This window comes from Erpetoichthys calabaricus, chromosome 18 (assembly GCF_900747795.2).
Source record: "Erpetoichthys calabaricus chromosome 18, fErpCal1.3, whole genome shotgun sequence".
Lineage (NCBI taxonomy): Eukaryota > Metazoa > Chordata > Cladistia > Polypteriformes > Polypteridae > Erpetoichthys > Erpetoichthys calabaricus.
The window spans coordinates 24055031-24081390 of NC_041411.2; the positions used below are offsets into that span (position 1 = coordinate 24055031).

A 26360-nucleotide genomic window follows, 5' to 3' on the forward strand; every position below is an offset into this window, starting at 1 on the left:
ATAGCCTTCGTAATTTTTATTTGATAGGTTTAGAGGAATCTGACAAAAGCCCATGACTGGCCACTTGTGCTTTTGAAGTGCTATTTTTTACTTTTTTCTATTTGTAGTTATAAATTCATCAGAAGGTCTTTAGTCTTTCATGCGGTAATGGTTCTGTTTTCAATCAAGACCTCTGATAAAAACCACAATAAAGCCATCATATTATGACAGAAGGGAATAATCAGAGGCCGTTATTACAAGCAGAGCCTGAAAACACCTCACTGTATGCAAATGGAACAGCTACAGTTTACCACTGCTGTTATTTTTGCTCGCATAGAACACAAACACACACATTTTTTGTTTTCCCTGATGTTCTTTTTCCACTGTGTATTTATTTAATCTTTTAAGTTTAGCTTCAAAGATTAATCTACTGACAAATATGACACAGTGACACTCATTTTGAAATGGAACCCGGGATAAAGATGATTTGTGACATTTATTTTTTGTATAAATAGAGAATTCTTGCTCTGTCTTCCTGCCATTATTTTTTCTTCGACCCAAGTTTTTCATAACATAATTAGACACAGATGTATCCTCACCCATATACAAAAATGTGTTTGCTATTGGAGAAAAGACTAATATATATTAATGACATCAACCTTACCTGAATCTGACTACTCCATTTATGGTGTATTTTGTAGGCTGTGATCCAGGTAAGGTACTCTACATAAACTGCTTAAGATATATGGTACATAATATAGGGGGCCTGGTCAGTAAAATAGAATTTGGTGAGTGTAGTTTCATTTCATTAAACAGAACTTGTCTAAAAGCTCAGATGAACCATCACACTTTGTCAGAGCACGCCACATAGAATGTGATATTTGTTTGTCAGTATTTCTGGTGACTTATCATATCTGACGTTTAGTGTAGATGCAGCTAACACTGCTACCCAAGATGCACTGATGTCAAGTAAAATCATCGTACTTTAGTAGTATTGTAATGATAAACAAGGGCATAATGAAATACATAACTATATTTTATTTAATAGATAACCCTAATTGGCTTACCCTTGTTTCCATACCACTTTTTCAGTGACACTATCTGAAATTGTTATTCTCCAGATGTGCCATTTAAAAAAAAAACAAAACACAATGTGTTGTTTACCAGAGACATACTTTTGCGTGAGAAAGATAAATACTGATGATATACATTGCCATGGAACTACTTTATTGAAAAAAGAAATGTTTTGACTGTATTTGTCCTTAATACTGCTTTTTATTTTTTATTATTAATAAATATACAGTAGTACATATTTAAACTGTATTTCCAAATGTTACATTTAGTATACAGCAGAAATGAATGTAACAGAAATAAAGCATTTATCTAAAAAAATCCCTCTTTTTACATTTTAATCTGTTTTGTAGTTTATTACTTTTTAATATGAGAATAGGGAAATATAACTGCTATGGCACATGCTAAACAATAAAGTGATTCCCATATTCAGCCCATAATGCCTTTACTGCTTTATACAATTTGTAATCATCACGATCCTACATGTTTTACTCTCTATGACCAGTTTTCAAAGTATGTCAGGAATGTACAAATACCATTTCAAATTTAAGACAGAACAAATGGTTTGAAATGTTAATCCTTAATATTCATGATGCCATATGCCAGATGTATTCTATCATTTAGTAAAAACTTCTTAGATTTATTCATCACAGTGGGACTTGTCAAATATTAGGGAGGGGCAAGAAATTATAGGCTACAAAATAAATAATAATTTAACAATAATAACAACAACAATAATAATAATAATAATCCTTAAAGTGATGTATTATGGGCGGCACGGTGGCGCAGTGGGTAGCGCTGCTGCCTCGCAGTTGGGAGATCTGGGGACCTGGGTTCGCTTCCCGGGTCCTCCCTACGTGGAGTTTGCATGTTGTCTACGTGGGTTTCCTCCCACAGTCCAAAGACATGCAGGTTAGGTGGATTGGCGATTCTAAATTGGCCCTAGTGTGTGTGGGTGTGTTTGTGTGTGTCCTGCGGTGGGTTGGCACCCTGCCCAGGATTGGTTCCCTGCCTTGTGCCCTGTGTTGGCTGGGATTGGCTCCAGCAGACCCCCGTGACCCTGTGTTCGGATTCAGCGGGTTGGAAAATGGATGGATGGATGATGTATTATAGGAGACACAAACATGGCAAAATTAACCTTAACAATCAACACAGCAAGAGAACTGCAACTTGAATGCTTTGAACGCCTTGCTAAAGTCTGATTTAATTCAAAGTAGTTCTCATACAGGCTTACATTTAAACTTGAGTTAAAATTCCATAAATATTGTCCTCCTTTGTTTACCACCACCTATGATTTGATGGATAACACTCTTCATATTCACTCCTGGCATGAAAAAAAGTTCACTATAATTGGTCTCTTGTTTTGATATTATGCACTGATGGATGGTGATATTGTGTTCTTTGTCTACGTAGACTAGGATGCAGTAAACAGAAAGAATATATAAATGTTTAAATGCAATTGTTATACTTAGATGTCATTGACGTTGGTAATTATATGAGGCTAGCTTATTTCACAGAACTACATTTATTTTATATGTTTATGGGGGTATGTGGCAAGATTATGATTATGTTGTTGCCATCAGTGTGATCTACCTGTTAGGCTGGTGAGATAAACAGAAAGTTGCCATTTGTAATCTTTGTTTATAATGATGTTAGATAGTAATAACATTTTTGACTAGTGTGACAAAGATTCAAACTTCTTAGGGAAATGTGAAATGCAAAAATGAGAGAAAGCCTGCCAATACAGCCAAATTGCTATGTGCATATTTTTCTGAGACATCTTCCCAAGTGCCTTCTCTTTCGTGTCCATAGATTTCTACTTGCAAATTCGAGCAGTGGTGATTCCACTCAATTGAGCACTTGCCATTGTGAGAAACAAATCCACTGACATCCTTCATGAAATGGTATTTATGGTTGTCTATTAGGTTACATTTCTCTAAATACATTTTGATAAAATTTTGCTGATTCAGAATAGATATTGGTACACAGCCATAATGGATTTGAATGGCTAACAAAGTTATTTTAAACAGTCAAACAAAAAATTAGATATGAGCCAAAAATCAGAACTGACTTACTATTATCTGAAGTCTGAACATAATGTAGCTTTAGTAGCCTGTAGCAACATATGAGCTCAAATATTGCTTGCAGACATTTCAAGCCATTTATAGCATTGTGACTCTTCTGTGAGTGCAAAGAGCTTCTATGTTCACCACACATTACATATAAAATTTTGTTGTCACCTACTGGGGGTGGCTATCCTGCCACAACAAGAGGCAATGCAGGAACGGGACGCCAGTCCATCAAAGAGCCCCCACATGCACATTGACACAGGGTCAATCTGGAAGAACCAAATAGCCAAATCTTTTTATGTAAATATTGGTGTGGCTCATGATGGCATTTGTTTTACTTTTAAGTTCGCTACCCTATAATTATATCTACTATTTTTCTTTTTCCCCCCATATAAAGCTATGCACTTCCAACAAGACTTATTTGCAACATACTTTAAGTATCATATATCCAGATATATCCATTGTAATCACTATTCTGCATGCCCATTCAAAATGTACATCCTTGCCAAATTAGCCATGTGTTATTTTAAAAGCCTATTAATTGTATTAACAAATAAAAAAAAACAGTGGTTACTTTTTATAAGTCTGTTATTAATTCATACAGTCTAGCTTGTCCACTCTTAATTATAATAAAAAAGAAGACATTAGTTAACATCTTGTTGGCAGATGTTTGCTTGCACTTATTTATTTATTTATTACGTACTTCCTAAAAGCTAATAGTGTGCCAGCAAGACCATAGAACTCAATATGTTTATGATCTGTTATCTAATTGTTAAGTGATTGTTATATTTTGTTATGGATGTGTTACAGGGTTTAATAAGTCATTCACTTAAAATATGTCCAGCTAAATAATCTTCAGATCTTAAAGGTTTATAATGTAAAGATGCTTAGATGAAAAGTACTAAGGGGAAGATAATCAATTACAGTACATGTAACTCAAAGTGCTTAGAATGTTTGGTTGCTATAAACAGTTCCGCCATCACTAATTTGACAGTGGTTTGGTTGGAAGACAGAAAATGTATATATGGTGTTGCGCAGATCTTGCCTTGTCACAGTGATTTCAACATTGAGAACTCAAAAGTTTGATCCAACATTTAGAACATTACCAAATACAAATGAAGTAAATGAAAAATTATTTTGGAAGAGGTATTAAAATAAATAAATACATAGCTTACCCTAAGGACACATAATTTTGCATACAAAAATTAAAGTTCCACATGTTTTTATTGACCTGCTTTTGCTGCTTTCAGTTTGTAACATTGGGAAATCCAGTTAAGTACAATATTAGCACCCATATGGAGACTGATTTCTCTAGCTCCCTTTTATCGAAAGGGAGTATTTTATAACATTCTTGTAAAGGCTTGGAAATCATTGGAGGATTCAATCTCAAAATTTAAACAGAAGGGCCCTTTTTTAAATGTAAAGGACACTTACCAATGCACAAAATGGTAAAAACATTCATCACGATAAACATTGAAATCTGCAGGAGATCCTTAAAATCAACATAAAGCAACGAGTCCTTCATTGACATTATGTTCAAAAATTTAACTATTCATTAGCACATTGTAGAAATGCCATAGTGTCCCTTACATTTTTGAAAATCCTTGAACATGTAGCTGTTCTTATTTACTGAACCTAGGTAATCCAAATCTAGAGTCCACCTGTGTACCTGCATGAGGGTTCCAGTCCATCACAAGTCAAAAACACTCAAATTGCCACACTTGTTCATACTGGGTCAATTTATAAATCACCAATTAATATAATATACCCATCTTAGGCATTTGAGGAGTATTCACAGGAAACCCATGACAAGAATGTGTAAACACTGCATGAACAACAGGAATTCAAACCTGAGGCATGAATCTAATACAGGCCTAGCAACTGGCTGAATTACCTATCCAGGGTTGGCTCCAGTCTTTTGTCCAGTGCTGTCAGGATAGGTTCCAGCTCCCTGTGATCCTGAATTGGATTAAGAGAATGTTAATGTTGTTTACTTTCCATTGCCTTACGCCCTGTGTTGGCTGGGTTTGGCTCCAGCAGACCCCCATGATCCTGTAGTTAGGATATAGCGGGTTGGATGATGGATGGATGGATCTTTCAAAAGTTCTTATTAAAATTTGGTGGTCAACCAGTAATTGCAGTTGGGTTTGATTATTTAGCTGTATATATGGACTAATCTAATCATTTCTGAAGTCACTATTCTAATTGTAGCACTTTGTAAACAGTAGGGTTTACCTCTGTGTCAAGATGCTCATGTAACCTGTGTGTGTGGGTGCTAGACCATCAATTATGTTGTCTGTTAGGCTTTTTTCTCTGAATTTACTATCTTACTCTTTTTTATTTATTTATCTGGTTTAGTACAATGCTATATACTGTATACCCTGCCGTCCTTTCTTAAACTCTGTGAAGTGCCTTGAGCATGGGAAAGGCCCTATATAAATAAAATGTATTATTATTATTTATTATTAAGGTCAGTGAACGTAAATTAATAAAACCTATTTTTTTAGTGCTTGCCCTACAGAATGCTGCTTACCTCTACAACTGAATCAAAACTGAAGTTGTTCAGTCACACTCTTTAATACATGAAAATCATTAAAATACATCCTTCCATCCATTTTCCAACCTACTGAATCCGAATTCAGAGTCACGGGGGTCTGCTGGAGTTAAAATACATTTGGAAGTAAAGTAAGCTATTTCTTTCAACTCCTTGGTGTCAGTGTTTATGCCACCACTGGAGCCATCTGTCCACCTGAATTGTTTCTTCTTGCAGTTTAATAATCATGCGGTGCCTTATTCTAACACAGTTTTGAAACTGTGTTAGCATGTACAGTATATATGGCTAGAACATTTTTGCCTTTATAATTTTCTTTTGTCATTGCATAAATTATGTTGCACCAAAAAGTTCCACTAACATTCTTAATGCATTTGTAAGTGCAATGTTGCTTGGCCTCTCATCCTTGTAGATATCAAAAATGGTAGGAGGATGACAGAACACACAATATTTTAAATATTTTGTCTTTGTTGATTGCCTTAATTCTTACCATCAAATATAAATCAGCTAAATGTTGTAGCTAGTGGCTTAGTTTTTCTTATACTAGGAAGATAGTTACAAGTAAGTTCAAGGCCCTTGGCACATTGGCCATATGCTTGTTAGAATTTCCTCCATAGTGATGAGATATCACACACGGTCACTCCATTGCTCCTTCTGACAAAATAGCATTGAGTTGTTTATAAGTTTTGAACCTTGAACAACTCACCACTACTAAATTAAGGACTTGTGCCGTGTACTCCCCTTCAGGAGCGTGTGAGACGAGGGCGAAGAAAACAAGAATCAAATAAGAGTGTGTTGGAGTCTGTTCCCTATAAAACTAGAATTCCTTCCTTTGCAGTTTAATTATTTGACAACAACAATAAACGAGGTTAGGCACACTAGCAGCTCCTTCTTTCTTCTCTCTTTCCTCTTGCAACCCATTGTTTGCATCTGTCCAGCAGTCCTGAGTGAAGCTGTCTGTTTTCATGGCATTCACAATAATAATCTGAGATTATTAAATAAAGCATCATGGGGTGTGGGGGAAAACTGTTTCTAATTTGCTAGAAGATGCTTTTCATTACAAGGTGGAAAGGAATCTGAAACACACAGCTCTTGTTTTCTTGACAGTCCAACAAGATTCAGTGAGGAGGAGCTTAATTAAGGCTCTTCTGTGGCCATCCATAATGAACAGAGTTTTGATATTGCTCTCCGTTTCTTTGAACACACTGCAATGTGCTTTTTGTTGTACTGTACAGTCACAATGCGAGGAGTTGTTCCCAGAATGTTCGTCTTTCCTACAAAAGGCTCCAGCTGAAATTTGCAGACTCCACTCTACATGTGTTTTGCTTTGTTTTAGTTTTGACAGTTTCACGTTTGAATGGCATACTGATTTAATTACAGATGGGAGGGCTTTGATTTGTGGGTGTGGGGGGTGAAAAAAATGAGAACAAAACTTGGGAAAGAGAGTGAACAAGAAGAAGAGTTAATTAAAGTCAAATGTGTCCGCGTGAGGCCTGCGGGTATGCTTCAGTGTGGTGGACAGAGGCTCTTTAAATATAAAAATAGTTAAGAGCTTTTATTTCCTCCCTCATCTACATTTTGTTTGTAACTTCTCCCAACAGTTTTCATTGCTGAGTTTTTACATCTTATTGTCTTATTTAATGGATTATTGATCAAAGTAGATGGGCGCTGAATTGAAGTTTGTGAAGACTCTTTTGCATAGCCCTTGACATATTCTTCTTCAGTACCAAAATTGTTCTCTCTGCACACATGTAGCCCATGTTCAAGGACATGTTTTCTCTAATTTACAGAATGCTACACTGCCAATGGAGAAGATTACAGAGGGCAGCAAAACCAGACATGTCTGCAAGGGGGGAAGCCATGTCTTTACTGGAACGAGACCTTTCAACACCCATACAACACTGTGAAATATCCAAATGGAGAGGGCGGCCTGGGAAGGCACAATTACTGCAGGTACAGCTACCCCTTTGGGGTGAAAGTGTTTCTTTGAATCTAAGACATATCTTTAGTTAGCACTGCTTATTTGTGGGAAGGCTGATATACAAATCCACCTCAATGAATTGAGTAGTGTGTGTCAGTTCAGTTGCTGTGTCTCCATGATGTGCCATTTGGTATGGAATTTATAAAAGCCGTGCTAAAGTTTGTGGTGCTCCATTTGTTTGAATGAAAAATGCCATGCATTTTTTACTACATGCATTACAATATACATTTCAATAGACGGTACACTGCAAATGTTAACACTGAATATGACAAACAGTGACCAACTGCCGGACGGACAGAATTCAGCTTATCCAGTTTAATAAAAGTAAAAGTGTCTGTGTGTGTGTCAGTGAATCTGTGTGTCTGTCCAGTTGGTAGGGTTAGGAAGAAAATTTGTAAACTAGGCAAAACATGTAGAAGGGTATAACAAATTAAAAATGATTAAAGTACCAAATAAAGTTCTAAAAATAAGAAAATTGTTCTCATTCTGTTCTGTTGTCTAAAGTTATATACCATCAACAGCATTGCAATACCGTCTTTCTTGCAGTCACTTGGGCCATGTAAACTTGGTTTATAGCTATAATACTAAAACTGAATAACATTGTGTGAAGGGAAGGACAATGGATGAATTAAAATAATGATAAATGGACAAGCATGTCAGAAAACCAAAGCGCTGACAGGACTAGGCTAGTCATTAAAGCAGGTCAATGCAGTAACGACCAGCATTAAATTTTTCCAGCAAACAGTGGTGGTGGCAAAAACAGGCAGCTCTGTCTAAAGAAAAAAAGGCTGTTATAAGGGAAAGGGATTGGATGTGTATTATTATTCTACCAGACAAAATGAATAAACCATGTTTCAAATAAAAAAAAAAAAAAAGAGGCCTATGTTGATCACTTAGATTTCAACCCATCAAAGACTGGAATCACAGCTTGTATTCACATATTTGAACAGGTAATTGCCCAAGAAATAAATAATAAAATGTGTAGATGAGAACTTTAAAAATGAGTTGCAGAATCTGCCAAATGACATCTTACGGTATGGAAAGGTTGGACTGTCTTGAGCCCGAAACATTCTTTAATTCGGTCTTACCATGCCCTATTTGCCCAGCACCAGAACTGAGATTTTTTGAAGTGAACCAACTGAAGTATAACCATTGACATCTGTTGTCTGCTTAGATGTCTCTGGAATAGCTGGCCAGGGAATAGTTTGCCTGTCAGAAATGGTATCTTGAAACTATATGTAAGCAGTGCAGGTAAAATTATATGCCCAAATATTTAAGAGAAATAATTTTATGATTCAATTTGTTAGTTGCTTCTGTGCTTCTACTGGCTCAAAGATCTAACTTGGCCAATACATTTGGGATTCAAACATCTGTATAATGTTAACCTCACTTGTTTTGCACTACAATCAAGATGGTATTGCAGAAAACAGCTGGAATAAGAGTGGTCATCAGAAATGTAAACTTTCACTAGAGAGGTGTGATTTCACTTTGATTTATTACATGCAGAAAATACACCTGTTCTGATAGCCTATGTTGGCTGACAGTAAACTAGAATTAAGATGAGTAGAGTTGGTGAATAAAATATAATTAACTAAAATACAAGAAGTAGAAGTTAGGTATTTGAGAATTATTTGACCCCAGGCAAGCTAAAAAAGCTTGGACCTCAGTTGTTAGTATACAGTGTTGAAATTAACAGGCTTTAAATTAATAACAGGGTTTTGATGATAACAGAATTGTTCAAGAAGCTGAAGTAGTCAAACCAGCTGAGGGCTGAAGTGTTTTTTAATTTTGGTCCATGTCAGGGCACTGGCAGGAAAATATTGAACTTATTAATATATTAAGTTTGTATAGAGAGACGATTTTAATGTGGGATTACATTAATATACTCAGGAGCATCACAGGAGCATAGGGACAAACTCCAGTAGTGTTTTTGTGGTAGAAAGACGTTTTCATTGATGCAGAGATTTTATTCCTTTCTTTTTTTCTGAAAAATGCCAGTGCTTGCATGTTAGCAAGGTTGGTGACTTCATGTAAGTATTTCTGGAATCAAGATGTAGTTAAGAGTGGGTTTTTGTGTGAATGTGAAGAAGCACAGAAAATATTTGGTTTTCTTAAGTGTTCAGCAGTACAACATAGTTCTTTAGGTAATTTTGGAAAAGTGTTATGTTAAGCTGTAATATTAGGGTGCTGTACCGTGTTAGCCATTATGAATGTAGAGAAAAGCCAAGCAAAATGACACCTTTTATTGGCTAACTAGAAAGATTACAATATGCAAGCTTTCAAGGCAACTCAGGCCCCTTCTTCAAGATGTAACCAAGGGCCTGAGTTGCCTCAAAAGCTTGCATATTGTAATCTTTTTAGTTATCCAATAAAAGGTGTCATTTTGCTTGACTTTTCACTACTGTTAAGCTGTAAGAAGGAATAAATGATATCAGGATATCACAGAAAGATGGAGTCTCAGCAATAAAGAGCTATTTGTTTATAATTTGTCTATGTGCTAAGCTTAGGCTGAAATCCTTACTGTATGGTTGTCAGTTAGCACTAGGGGATGTGGGGATGACCCAGGCTCGAACCTGCAACCTCTTGGTTATAAGGCAGCAGTTCTTATCTCTACACCAGCCAAGATGACATGTCTCCTTTATGTTGAGAGATATCTGTGCTTTGGTTTTTACGTATTGACAGCAACATGTAAATTGAATAATGTCTTTTCTTCAGTTATATTCTTGAATAAAAGCACACTTGTTTTGTTATACTTTTTGCGAAAGTGTTTATTTGATATTTGGACTTCAGTCTTCACACATTATACAGTTCACATCAGCATTTTGTTATTATTACTATAACATGAAAAAAGTTTCTCTTTTAGTTATGTGTTAAACATTTCTTGCCTTGAATTTCCTGTTATCCTACATTTACCCAGATTGTTGTAGATACGGAATATAAATATTTCAAATAGCAATATATTATTTACCCTACACAATTCCAGATGCCTAACTCCCATAGACTCAAGCTGTGAGAATTTTGCTGCTGACTTGACTTTAGCTGCCTCGGTGGGTTATGGGCTAGCAGGCTGCTTGTGTTGATTGACATATTTGCAAAACAAAGACTCTGCTGACGAGGTGCAAGGGAATTGAAGGCAGCCTAGCATTACGAATATTTTCATAGGCTTCAAGAGTTCTAGTGTTAAGTGCTGAAATGAGATATAAATTAATTCTTGCTTATGACATGCATTTAAAGAATCAAAAACAAAGGTGGAAGGACATCTGTTAAACTATAGGTCAGTAAAACATCCTTGCAATGTTGTATTAACAATGTATTATCTTCAGAATACTCACTTAAGACATATACTGTTGTTCTTCCTACAAGGAGAAAAGCTTCAGGTCTGTAAGAAAAACACTGGGGCACATGTTTCATGTCTAACTATTGAATTTTGGTCTTTTAAGGGTTTTTTTCTCTCTGCACTAGCTCTAAAAACAATGTGAAGAACATTGATGTGTTGAGTATAGCTTTAATAATATCAAACTGACTCATAAATAGTATCCTTAATTATTAATATCATTACAAGCAGTTACACTTAATCTGCAAACACAGACTGAAAGGACTTTTTCAGATCACTGTAAGTACTGAGCAGTAGCGTCATCACAGTTGGTTATGGTATTTGGTTCTCACCTTACCAGGGTTCATGTACTCTTTTTAAAAAGCTTTTCTTTTTCTGCTTCAGTGTGATATACACTATAGTATTGTATTACAGAAACAAGATCATTGTAATGGAAACAGTGGTAAATATTTATTCTTATTTTTTCAAATATGTTCATTTTTGTGGTAATTTGAGTCTGAATGTATTTAGCATTTCATCAATTTGCTCAGGGAATAAAGGCTGCCAGCCTAGCCACACATGATTACTGGGGCTTGAGTTGCCCATCTTGTGTTTTTTTAGCAGAGTCAAAAACAGAAGGTTCAAGAGTTCATTATCCTCAGCATATGCCATATTTTCTTGAATTTCCAGCTAAGTTTATAATCCAGATGCTTGGTAGCAGGTGCTGAATGACAATATTTGGTCCAAATTAATTCCCTGTCAAGCCACAGAAGTGGAGCTGGTTGATAATTCTGAAACCTTTCATCGTAAATGGCTGTTATTCATTTTGTAGTTATATTGTGATCATAAAATAATTGGCAAATCACCTTCAGTTAAATTCCCTTACTTTTACACTTAAAGAGTAGTACAAATTGTGATGATTTCTAATGAGCCAACCAAAGAGAATGCGATCATTTTGATGTGTCTACATTTTGTGGTTACCCATTTCATTTCCTGGATGATATACAGAAATGCATCATCCATCCATCCATTATGTAGGCAGCAATAATCAAATGATCAATGTGAGATGTGACACTACAAACAGAATCGGTTTTGCTTTACAATCCCTGAAAATTAGGTTATTTTATCTTTCAGCATAATGCTAGTCTAAAAACACACCTTAAACATGCGGTGGAAGAGAAATAAAATATTGAAGAAAAAAATAGCACTTTTATTTCTTATATCAGACAGCTGTGAAGGCAGCACATCAACATCATCAAACAACAGTCTCTGGTACAAAAGGAAAAAGGCCAATTTTTTTTGTCCAAGTTTCAGATTTTGTATCTCCAGCTGTTTCCAGATGGCTTAGTTTGGAGAAAAGCTCAATGACTTTGAAGGTGGTGCAAAGATATTGTCTAATAGACAATAGCCAGAGTGGAACTTGGTCACATCTGTTGCAAGAAATGGATGTCTAGGATAGACCTCTGCTGGCAGTGGGGTTATTTTACTTTTTTTTTTTTTAAACTGCGGTATCCTGTATTTAATTAACTCAAGAGGATTTAAGTACAGGTATATACAAGTATATTTAACGCATGAGCAGCAGACCAAGGGTTCAGAAAGAGAAGGAAAAGGCAGCTAAAGCTTCATCAAAGTCTAAACCAGTCAAGTTCATGATACGGCCTGCCAGAAACTGACTTGGAAGAGACAGACAAAGGAAACAATCTGCCGGAATCTCATGCTGCAGCATTGGCTCCAATAGAGAGAGAAAGTTGAAGCAAAACTGTCAGTGAGGAAAGCAATGTGATTTTCCAGTCTCAGACGAATTATCGGAACTGAGCATGGCCTCTCTATCCCGACTGTCCACTACTACCAATACCCCAAGTGAGTTAATAGTATCAACTCCAAACAGGCTCGCAGCTCTGCCTTTGGAGCACAGAGAAGATGGAAACAAACTGTCTGAGCTCAAGGTAATGATTACCACACTTGGGGGGAATATAAATGATATAAAGAATGACATAAAGGATATAAAGAAAGATATACAGTACACAAGAGAAATGACAAAATTGACAACAGACTAGACTGCTTCAGGATATAAAAGACCAGGAAGTATGTTTAAGTAATAACTTTGCTGCAAGCTTAAAGACATTCTAGGTAGAACTGCTGAAAAAATACAGGAAAATTTGAATAACTTTGAGAATAAAATTAGAGTACTTGGTGTTCAGCTTGAAGAACTTAAGCACACATTTATGTCTTGTATTGGAGAAGCTGAACAACTGACATCCATCGCTGACAAAAAACCAACTGCTGTAGAATCTGAATGCAAAGTGCTCGGTGACAAACTAGCTGTCCTGGAAGATAGATATAGAAGGAACAACACCAGAATTAAAGGTCTCCCTGAAAACTGTGAAAGTCCAAACCCAGTGAATTTCACAGCTAAACTATTCTCTAAAAATATGGAAGAGGACTTCTTCAAATCAGACAGATCTCAATAGCTTACTGCATACATGGATAAAATGACTCAAAACCGAGAAGCCTGATTATCCGTTTCGACAAACTATACAAAGAAAACTAGAAGTGTCGGAATCTTAATACATAGAGCAATCTCATTTGTAGCATCAGACATATTATCTAATATGTCATGGTGAGAGGTAATTTATTTCAGTCTAAAAAAATTTTGATAAATATCTACACACCTAATGTGGATGATAGAGATTTCATCCAAAATGTATTTGCATCTATTCCTAATATGAACACTCATAAATTTTTAATGGCCAGAGACTTTAATTGTGTTTTAAATCCAGACACGGATAGCGGCGATAACATCTAACACTATTAAAATAATCACACTTTCTAATGCATCATAACTTATCGGACACATGGAGATTTTTAAATCCAAACTTAATAGCATATTCTTCTCACCAGTACATCACAGTTACTCAATAATTATTTTTTGATTGATGATAAATTATTGCCCACTATCATATATTGCAAGTACGATGCTATCTCCGACTACACCCCACTGATCGTGGAGCTTAAATCACTATGCCCTACACACTCGTCCCATAGCTGGTGTCTTAACCACCTTTCTTTAGCTGATGAGAACTGTACAGAATTTATCTCCAAGCAAACCAATTATTTTTTGTTTTAGAGACAAATGTATCCTCAGAGGTCCCTGCAGGAATACTATAAGAGACTCTGATGTTGTTTTAAGATGACAGATTATTTTGTATCTTTCCCACAAAAATAAATTGGAAACCAAGAAGGAGTCAGAACTAATCAATGACATTAGCAGAACTGATCAAGAATATGCCAGGCCTCCAAATGAGGTACTTTATAGGAAAAGACAGATTTTGCAATTGGAATTTAACCTGTTGACAACAAAGAAAACTGAACAGCTCATCTTTCAATTGTGACTTTAATACTATGAAGATTGAGAGAAGTCTAATAAGATCTTAGCTCAATAAATCCAAATGTATGTGCATAGATTAAACTACTCAATACCAGTCCAGAAGCCTCTGTTTGTATTAACAACATTATTTCAAACTATGTCAAACTAGAATGTGGTACTCGATAAGGATGCTCCCTATCACCATTGCTCTTTGTAATAGCCATTGAGCCATTGGCCATTCACTTTCGAAATGCATCAGAGATAAAGGGAATTACCACGGAAGGGCTTGAATAGTAAACATCACTATAAGCAGATGATGTGGTACTGTATATATCAGACCCACAAACTTCCATACCATCAGTCCTCAGTACACTAGCAGAATTTCAAAAGATACCTGGACTCAAAATTAATTTGATTACAAGTGTGCTTTTTTCCATTGAACTCTCTAGCACACAATGTTAGACTGGATGCCTTCCCATTTATTTTAACAAATCAGTTCAAACACCTAGGCGTAAACATCACAAGTAAATATAATGATCTTTTCAATTAAATTTTGCTATCTGAATGGAAAAAATTAAACAAGATGTGAACAGGTGGGCTACCCCTCCATCTCACACTGGCAGGGAGAATCAATACTGTTAAGATGAGCATCCTTCCCAAATTTCTATTTCAGCATTACCATATACATTAACAAATTATTTTTCAAGAAATTAGATTCTATTATAAACTCATTTATTTGGAATTTGAGACATCCACACATCGAAAGGGCAACTCTTCAATGACCTAAAGCAGAAGGGGGCACGGCTCTACCTAACTTTCAGTTTTATTACTGGGCGGCAAATATACAAGCTATAAAGACCTGGACATTGACACTAATTGATGAATATACACAAGCTTGGTCTGCAATATAAGTAAAGTCTTGCTGCACTTCTTTATATGCCCTACTTTGTGCCTCAGTAAATACAAATTATCGTTAATATACTTATAATCCAATTGTCCATCAATCACTCAGAATATAGAACCAATGTAGGAAGCAGTTTAAGGCAGAGAAGCTCTTATCTGCTGTTCCACCTCTACATGATAATCACCTTTTTCAACCTTCTCAAACCTACACAGTAATTAATCTTTGGAAAACATCCAGGATTAAAACAGTTAGAGATATGCATATAGATGATGTCTTTGCATCTTAAGAGCAATTACTCTTCAAATTTACTCTTCAAGTTTAACTATCGACCAAATTTTTCCACAACTTTCAAATCAGAAACTTTGCTAAAAGGAACCTGCCCAATCTTCCTCACTTCCCACCCATTTCTATTCCAGAGGCTATACTGGTCAGTCTTAAAGATTCAGATCTTTCACTTAACATCTCTGAAAAGGAGTGGAAGGCAGTCATGCATAGAAAATACTTCACCTTCATATGCACAAAGAATTCAATCATGCAACTTAAGATCTTAAATCAAGCACATTTATCTTGTTTAAAATTCTCCAAAATGTATCCAGGGCAAGATTCAGCATGTGAATGTTGCAATTTAGCTCCAGCCTCACTGGGCTATATGTTTTGGGCATGTGGTAAATTAACATTCTGGACAAAAATCTTTGAATGCCTGTCAGACAGCCTTGGTGTCAGAGTCACTCCTAACCCATTAACAACCACATTTGGTGTACAACAGATGGGCTTAAAGTGGAGAAGGACAAATTGATTGTAAACGCTTACAAGCTACTTACCCTGCTTAACTGGAAGAATCCCAGCACGCCTGTTATAAGGCAATAGGTAACTGATGTTCTATATAATTTAAAATCAGAAAAAATGAAATTCTCCCATACACTCTAAGGATCTGTTCAGAACTTTTAAAAAATATGGCAAGATCTAATTAATCAACTCTTTGAATAAGCATTTATATCATGGAAAAGAACATTCTTCTATTTTTGTGTTTATTTTTTTTTTAAAGATCTGGTCATGTTGTAGTATCTCCTCCCTTGAGCGGGGGCTGAATTATTGTTTGTTAAATTTGACATGATTGTATGGAATTTTTTTTAAAATAAAATCAACTTTAAAAAAAAGACAGTAGCAAGAGTATGTGATAGCTGTCCCATTAAAATATTATTTATAACATTTGCTCAATAAATGATACAGGTCCATATATACCATTTCTTTCCACTCTTTGCTTCTACAACCAAAAATTCTGACAATTTCAAGCCTTTGCCTCTAATATTGTTTTCTCTTGATATTTTTACATATCAAATGGGCCTTGTTCTGTACTTTTGTTTCATATTCCCAGTAAAAGCTAAACTCATATATATGAATTATATATACTCCTGCTATATATATGTGTGTAAAATATAGACTTAGGAGGAAATAAAATCACATATAGTTCTACAAAATCATTTAAAACACAAATCATTGTGATGTGCTAATTATTTATTATATTTGATACGCAGTACACGGACATCCACTACCACAAAAATCTGGGGAGAACTTACTTCTGAAGTTTTACAGCTGCCTGTACTTCATCTAACAAGGGAATTATCTTTTGAAAATCAGGTTAAAAAACAAGACAACATTTTTCAAACATAAAAGAGACCATTAATTCTCTTTATTTGATAAAGTAATAGTTTGAGGGATAGAGTATTTTTCTCTGGCTTGTGTTATTTCTTTTGTTCTTATATCCTGGTTACCTATGTGTGAAAAGCTATTTGGTAAAGTTTCTAGAAGGGTAAAATTATACCTACCAGCTTATCCCACACACGTACAACTTTATAATTGTAACCTGACACGTGTTACAAATAAGAAAGGGTGCTGCAGAAAAATATGAAAGAGACAGAAAAAGATAAAGGTAATGAAAAGATTTTGGTGCAAAAAATGTTAATTTAATTTATTATTAAGACAGTACTTCAGATTCAGGATAGAGATTATTATGTAAAGCACAGCAAATGGTCAACTTGTTGAAGTGTGAATGTGTATTCAAAAAAGGTACATTCTAGACTCAGTTATATCAGAAACAATGATCCTATATTAACATATTAAAATACAACAGTCCTGCTCACGCAGTTGTATGCCATTGAATAAACAAAGGACCCGAAAAAAGACAACATTCTCAAATCCACATGACCAGTGGAGAAAAAGACACATGCCAACAATTCTATCATCACATTTAAGTTTGATCTTGCTTAAAATATTCAAGAGGATTCTAAGAATATTCACTGATTTTACTGCTTTGTTGTTTTTCTGAGTATGCAAAGGTAGACAGAATTCTAAATGATATCACAAAATGCTTTAAAGAATGTTTTTGTATTGTTAATTTATTGAAGTTATTTCATTTTTTTCTTATCCATCATGGCACCAGTGAATGATAATATGTTACATTTTGGTCAGATGTGCAAGTAAGAATGTCACTGTTCTTTGTACACACAACAATGCTACTACTATTAGAATTTATTTTTGTCCATATCATATATGATCATGCATGCAAGACTTTATCTTAGAGACTGTGTTGCATGTTGGGCAACAGCAGAAACAGCTGAACAATATTAAAGGTACTTAAGTTTTTTTATGATTATTTCACAAATTCCTGACAGTATAAAGCAATATAACCAGAACTATGTAAAATTCAAAGAAATATATTTAAGATAATTTTGGATACAGTATATACAAACACAGACATCAAGCCAAATCATCCCTAATACAGACACTAGTTCCAATAAATCCACTCTAGATTGCCATCTTCTGTACTTTCTGGTAATTTCTATCCAAGTGCATAATGAAAAAACTCTGAACCGTTTTTGTTAAGTACAGTATGAACATTTCTAGGATTGGGGAAAGAACTAAAAAAATAATGGGGTGTTGGTTTAAATCACTGACCAAGAATGAGATAAGCCGTGGCGATACCATTTGGCCGAGTAGATACCATGAATAACATGAGTGTGAGATTTGGTGGTCTGGAACAGACAACTGCAGCAGACATTGGTGGATGTAAGGCCAGTCCTATATTTTATAGAACTTTTTATATAAATCAAGAACTTTTGAAGAAAGATTACAGAGACATGTTTAATTAAAGGTCGACTCAACACACTCTTCCCGTATCCACGTGGACTTCCTCCAGGTCTAAAGACAGGCAGGTTTGGTTGATTGGTAGTGCTAAATTAGCCCCTGTTGTGTGTATGTGTGTTCACCCTGCAAAGGTCTGGCTCCCTGTCCAGGGAATGTTCGTGCCTTTTGCTTGATGCTTGCTGGGATAGGCACAGCTTCCCCACGACCCAGCTAGAGACCAGTTTCAAAAATGGATGGGTGAAATTTCATTACTTTTCATCTACATAAAATGACAGCATGCTGAACTTCATTTTTTACTCTTGAGGTTGAGAATTGTTGCATCATTAGCTGTATATAAATACATTTTATAAGTTTGAATGTATGTGCAGTTCAGGAGGCAATGTGTTTGGCGTCATACAATTGGAAAGGGACCCTCAGGGACAGGCTTTCACATCTTGGCTGGTTTGCTTTTTTGTTGCTTCATTCCTAAGATGGAGATGTCATTTTTAATGTAAAATTTTTGTTTTTTGGTCATTGAGTACTGAAAACAATAAGCTATGTGTAAGAAAAATAAAACCAAGAGAAACAACAGAAACAAAATAGGCAAACAAAATTAAAAATAAATGTGTTCCTAATATTGTACTAGCTCTCTCTCATTTTGTATTCTCCACTGTTTCACTTCTCCCAGCCTGTAGAGAATCAAATTATACATGTTAGAGGGGAGGGCGAGTATAAGTTAATTTAAAAACTAGAGGAAATATTACACTGTTATGAAAAATGATTATCCTTTGGCAGCTTAAAGTCTCTGAAATATAAGACAGCTAGAACTGGGTCAATTCCACAAGCAAAAGAAATTCACAGGGCAATATTAGAATAATAGCATTCTGATTTATTTGTCATTTGCATAGTTCACTGCCCACTGGCTTGTTAAACTTGTTACCATAATCAGAAACCATTTATATTCTCTTTAAAAAAGGAACAGCTACTTTGTAATGCTTTAAAACGGTCTTGTAATTTGTTTTAAACCTTTTGCCTCCTTAATTCATGTTTATTCCAGTGAGATTCATAGTTGAATGAACTTCTAGTGCATAAATATTCTTGTTTTCTATATGAAGCCGGTATATAATATTACCACTCTCAAATGCGTCCTATGTTTATTTTTCTTAGCCAGAGGTTAAGATTCAGTTTTGTATACTACCATTTTGATTTCTTAGCTTGTCTTGAACTTTTAATCATTTACAGTTTGCAGCTTTCTGAATCAGCCATTTAGCATGTTCTATTCATCTTAGTACTTTTTTATTAATAATATTATATTGCATTTAATCTGTTAAAGAATATTTTAATCCCATCTCGACCCATACATTCTCATGTGTACATGTGGGATCTCTCCAAGTATTCTAGTTTCCTTCCACAACCTAAAGGCATGCAGTTTAGTTTGATTTGTGACTCAAATTTACCCTGGCATAATTAAGTGTGACGATGTTTGTGAATGGGCTCTGTGCTGGACTTCTATCCCATCCAAGGTTGACTTCTACTTTGTTGTTAGAACAGATGTGATGAGAACAGGCCTTTCAGCCCAACAAGTTTGTCCATCCAATTTAACTAGATTGTTCTTGATGCTTCTGGGATAGGCTTTAAATGGTACTGCACAGAATTAGTCATTTGGGTAGAATCAGTGAGTGGGTAGTTTGACTTTGCAACTCCCACAAAGTAATCATTAAATTAACATGTAAAAAATAATATAAACTACTTATTGCCCAAAAAGTACAATAACAAACTTATAATGGATTGCTTTTTTTAGTGATTTTTAATCCTTTATTTGCCATAACAATTTCCTGTATTAGGAAATTGTCATTTTTTGCATTCCTCTACTAACTCTCCAGAGTGTTTTGGGGTCCGAACACTGGGTCAGCTATTAGTACAGTGCCCCTGGTGTAATTGCAGGTTATGGGCCTTACTCTAGGGCATTCCATCACTGTCAGGATTCAAATCAGCAACCTTCAAGTTACTAGCCGAGATCCTTTAGACACCTTTCCAGTCTGATGGTTTATTAAACTCTACATTGCATTACTTCTCTTGATTTATAACCATATCATCTAAAACAGATTCAGCAACTTAACCTTTTTTTAATTATATAAACTGTTGGACTCATGCAGAGTTCTTTAACAATATTCATGGCAATATTTATTTTTCCTCTTCATAGTAAAAAATGGATTATCTCTTTATTAAATAAATATTTGTTACTCTCTGTCAGATGTTGCAATTATAATACCATTGTTATTTCTGACTATACTCCATTTATCCATGAACTTACAGTATCAAGCTCTATTAATTCAATACAAAATTGGGGATTATATCCATTGTTGCTTGCAGATGAAGATTCTTTCATTTTTATCTACTCACAAATTCATTTATATGTTGAAAGCAATGTATTTACAGAAATACCTGTGTGAGAACACTCGGGGAGCAGGTAAAGCATATCTTCGGACAAATATTTATGTTTCACATGAAAATAAATTGTAGGAGCAACAGAATGAATTTCTGAAGCCAAAGATCTCCGAACACTGAGCTCCACAAAAAGAACTGAAGTTACTTACCACAAATGGAGTGCAGCAATGGTTATCTAAAGTTCATTGTTCTTACTCAAAAAAATGGAGAACAGGCTAATGAGATGCCAGCCTACCAGGCAGATATGAAATAGGTTTGGAAAACTATTGCAGGAATTAACAATGCTGACTGCAACAAAGTTATTGTACACAGAGATATGCTCACTATTTAAAGACCATTATAGGATGTTATACCCATCAGTATGTTATGGAATTAAGTTTTGATTGAATATTTTTAATAAAAGAGAAACACCACCATTCCAGTCATTGTACAAAAATTAGGTGAATAAATCTTTTAACGTTTTCCAAAGTCTTATATACTGTTAAATCTCTGCAAAATAGAAAAGTTGCAGTTTTTGGTGTGCTAATGTTACTTATGTCTTTTGATTTTTTTTACCAAAAACATTGTGCCAGACAAGAAAAATAAAAACATTTGAGAATGCAAGTCCCCTAAATCTTTCCCACTAGTAAAAGCACATTTCTTGCAAAAAGAACATGGAGCATGAACAGAGTAATTTATTAAAGCCAGTCAATGGCAGTACTATCAAATCTCCAGAATTTCATCAAACTGATAAATATCACTGCAACAAAGGAGCTTCCCAGGTTTTGCAGTCATTGCATGCAGAAAAAGCCTTTGTTGTTAGAGTAGAAAGGGTTTACTTATTCACAGCACTATGCAGTCAACATCAGGTTTAATTAAACTATTATACTCCAACGTAGAAGCGTCCATCCATCCATCCATTTTCCAACCCGCTGAATCCGAACACAGGGTCACGGGGGTCTGCTGGAGCCAATCCCAGCCAACACAGGACACAAGGCAGGAAACAATCCTGGGCAGGGTGCCAACCCACCGCAGGACACACACAAACACACCCACACACCAAGCACACACTAGGGCCAATTTTAGAATCGCCAATCCACCTAACCTGCATGTCTTTGGACTGTGGGAGGAAACCGGAGCGCCCGGAGGAAACCCACGCAGACACGGGGAGAACATGCAAACTCCACGCAGGGAGGACCCGGGAAGCGAACCCGGGTCCCCAGGTCTCCGAACTGCGAGGCAGCAGCGCTACCCACTGCGCCACCGTGCCGCCCGTAGAAGCGTCAGTTTGTGTAAATATCATCACATTCTAATTTTTTGTTTTAGAATGTGGAACCAGACAGCAGTTTTCTTTATTACCAATTTGATTGCCTTAATACCTTATTCCGTCACTTAATTGTATACTTGAAAATTTGGAAATTATAAAGCAATCTTTTGAGCAAATAATATCTAATTATGTAAATAGGTTTTTTTATATGACTGAACCCTACACATTATTTCTATATATGTGAAATGTAGTGGTGTTCTACAAAATCTCAGGATGAAAGCTTTATTTGAATAAGTTCTTATTTACTTTGAATTGCCTTGCATGTCAGCTTAAACTTGATTAGTTTTCTTTAGTTTCTCAACAGTTCACCTTAGAATCATGATTACGCAACCATTTAAAGATCTGTTCAGATTTACAGGATCGTGCTAGTTAGTCCTGTCTTCATCTGATATTAGGTGAAAAAAATGATTTTTTTTAAGTATATATATTTCGTCCCAAATTTGTAAACTTTTCTGAAAACATGTCTTTACTTTGTCATTACGGGTTATTGACTGTTGATTCATGGGGAAAAAATTGCAAAATTATCCATTTAAAATTACATCTACAAACCAATAGTGTGCAGAAAGTTAAATGGTCTGAAAACTTTCTGAATATTCTGCTTCACTTGAACAGTTGTGCCTCAGCTGTAGTCTTTCCTGAAAACATTTATTTTACTTCATGAAAGTTTCAGACTTGGATAAAAAGAAACCAATTGTAACCTTTATTCATTATGTACTGCACATTATACATTTTATTTTTCTAGCTTCATTAAATATGTAGGTGGTATCTTCAGACTATATCAGTGTTTTAAAAAAAGTGCATCTCAAGATTAAACTAGATTGTCAGAAAATGAATGATTGATAGCACCAGATACTACACACTCTTTCAGTTAACAACATCACACTCAATTGACTCAGATTATCTAAAATATATCTCAGTTAAAATCCTGTTTGACAAGCACTTGCTTCACTGGAACACATACAGTGGGTATGTTTTGTTTTCCAACTAAATTGCAATCAAGTCTTGACTTATTGATCAGACAATCCTGGGGTCACAATAATCCCTCTTCTTCTTTAGTATAACATTTGTTAGCTCTGTTTGGTAATACATTTGATGGGATTCGTGTGTCCTTGAGTGTCTAGAAAGGCATAATTAAATAAAATGTATTTATTATTATGATCTTTTTTAAATGAGCAACCTATTTGGGTACCTTATTCATCACTGCTACCGCACCATCTTGGCTTGCTCAACTGTGAAGAAAAACACATGGATTTCATGATTAAAATCATGATTCATGATTAAAAAAAGGGCTGTGTTTCCCAAAAAATGACGAATATTAGTGATTAACAAGCAACTTCATGATACATGTCCTTAACATATAAAAATCACCTTCACTTGTATTTTTGTCTTTTGTCTTATATTCCATATTGCAATCTATTGTTTGAATATTGCAGAACCAACAAGAACAACTCCCTCCTGAAAAATAATTTTCCTATTTGCCTTATTGAATAAAACAGAAAAATTTTGTTTTGCATTTTCATCTCTTTTTCAAAGCATTAGCATTTGACAAGAAATCGACTCAGCAATTCATATGTCCATCTATCCATTTTCCAATCCTCTTATGACAAGGTGCTACTCCATTCCAAGATAAACTCATTAACACATCCACACTCGCTCATACTGGCCAGTTTAGATTCACAAATTACTCTAACATGAATGTATTTTAGGATGTTGGGTGAAAGATGTGGTAAATGTTGGAAAAGTCCACAGATACACAGACCATACAAACTCCATGCAGTCGATAACTGGGATAAAATTGCAAACCAGCCTCATGCTGCCGAGGAAAAAAACATTACATCAGTATCACTGCATTGCACACAGTATTTTATAACTAATTAAAAATGCTTGTGCAGGTGAGTGAATTACTATCTTTGTAACAATTTGCTTTGTTATAAAGCATCCATTTAGCATGACAGAGTCTTCTTATTACATGTTACAAGAGATGGGTCTTAATGGTTTCTCAGCTTGGGAAGCTACAAAGCAACAGGATTTCTCCCAAGCACTGGCGTCATGTCCCTAACCTGCTGGTTCTGGTGGAGTGATTTTAAGCCTCTGGGGTCTAACATCCCAGTATTGATGTGTCAGCTACATAGCAGGCCTGCTCTATCCTATTGTAATTTCTGCCTTTTGAAATGTCTTATTCCCTGATGTACCCTGCTGACAAGAGTCCGCCTGAGAGCGGTCAGTATGAGACCTACAGACACTAGACACCTGAAAAGACCCTTTGAGGTTCTCATTGTAATCCAACCCCTGCCAACAGTGGTAACAAAACAGCTCCCAGCTTGAGTTACGCCAGCCTTTTCAGTGAGCCACTCTTCCCAAGCCTGGACATGGCTGGCTGCCCTTCCAAGAACCAGTAAAATGTTCCACAGAATGTGCTGTTTCTAGCAAATGAAAGGCTTGATTCCTGACCTGTTTTTATGTGTGGCTTTTTTTTTTTTTAAAACAGGAACCCAGATGGGGACGTAAGGCCTTGGTGTTATATTGCTGACCATGATGATGGAGTTTACTGGAAGTACTGTGATATTCCTACCTGCCAAAGTGAGTGCACACACAGAAATATTTATCGTTTTTTAATTATAGCAATCATGTGTTAATGTCCCAAGCTTCAAAAATGTTTCATCAGGAAGGGTGAAGTTTCTGAATTTAGCCTTATTAGTCCATTAGATGGTCCATGGGAAAGAAGAGCTGAGCTTCTGAATTTGTAAACAGAAATATATTTATCCTAGCCTTTAAAAACACTTAGAGATAGGGATTTTCCTCCTTCAAGGTTCAGGAATTAAAGGTTTGTCCTGCCATTTTTATCATCTGTTTAATCTCAGTTAATTGGAGTGATATTACTCCCTGTAGACACAGAATGGAAAGGTAGGTGCAAAGTACAGGGAGTCCCAGCCAGATATGGGAACTCCTAATTAACTTAATGGAAACGCAGAAAAATCTAAATTATGGGAGTCCCTCAAAAACCTTCTACAGACATGTTATAGTGTCAGAAATCACCCATTGCCAATTACAGAACTGGTGAGAAAATAATGTAGCTGAGTGTAGAAAAACCTTCACAGGCAGGACTGGAAGGCAACTGTCTGCAAGCACCTCAAAGGCTGGACAGATTGAGATGCTTGAGTGGCAATGAAGGGGACCGTGGGGACTTTTATAGGAATCAAATACTCTTTTCATGTGTGGAGCATCACCTCAGTGATGATAAAGAGTGTGATGGTGATTGCTGATACCATGATACTGGCAGTGTTTGCATTGGGAACAGAATAAGACTAGTCATGTCGTGATCCTAGTACATATTTCTCATGACCTGTAAAAGCAGGAAAGTGAAGTTCATCAGTGTCATCAGGCTCTTTAGGGTATGGTGTTGCTCAACAAAATGAGCCCATTATTTTGATGAACCTGTGGCAGTGCTATCAAGAGGTCTTTATTTCCCAGCAGTCTGCAAAAGTACACACGGGCTGTCAAGAATCATCCATACTTTGAAAAGAGTCTGCTTGGCATATATATTATAGGGAGTCAGCCTTGCTTGAAGCGTGTACTTTAAAGAACTCCACTCAGCCATCTCTACAGAGAGCTCATTTTTCAAAGTTTATTAACATACAGAATTATTATTCCAAAAAAAGAAGAGCACCAGTTTCCAAAAGCCAATCCTGGTATAGGTTTGGGTTGGGTAGGTTTCAAGAGCTGGACACAATGATCTGATAATCTATCACTCAGCAATTGTCATCTGCAATTCGGCACTGTCCCAGCTGGCAGCTGCAGAGCTGCCCGGTCATTAGTGAGAGCCTGCACATATTGTGTGCCGTTTTAATTTTTAATTAGTCTGACAATGACCTTCTTCCCACAGATGGCCTTTTCCGTTTGGTACTCAAGATAGGTAGTATTTTTTTGCTAAATTATCCCCTGTAAAACACGTGAATGCATGCTGTATGAAGTGTCAGCTTTTTCCTGACTACATCAATATGTATGACATTTAGCATTCTGACATCTACCTGCCACAGTTTTCTGCTGCAGCATGACCTTTAATCAGATGTGCTTGCCCCTACAAATTTTAATTATGATAAAAGATGTGGGTCAGGGGGTCCCTTTGGTTAGGATTAAGCCTATTGTTTTAAGTCATATTTATTGATTAAAGTATTCCTCATGAAGAGCCTTTTGTTGCCAGGTTATTCAGATCTGAACCTACAGGCTTTCCCTGTAGACAGGAATCCT

The 26360-nt window shown here is 35.8% G+C and overlaps 1 protein-coding gene across 1 annotated transcript in view; it reads left to right on the top strand.

Moving 5' to 3' along the window:
- Positions 1–26360, top strand: part of kremen1 (kringle containing transmembrane protein 1) — a 122331-nt gene that overhangs the window by 53899 nt on the left and 42072 nt on the right. The window contains exons 2-3 of the mRNA XM_028825252.2: positions 7461–7623; positions 24601–24692. Of these exons, the coding sequence (XP_028681085.1) occupies positions 7461–7623; positions 24601–24692 (255 nt within the window). The remainder of the gene's footprint in view (positions 1–7460; positions 7624–24600; positions 24693–26360) is intronic.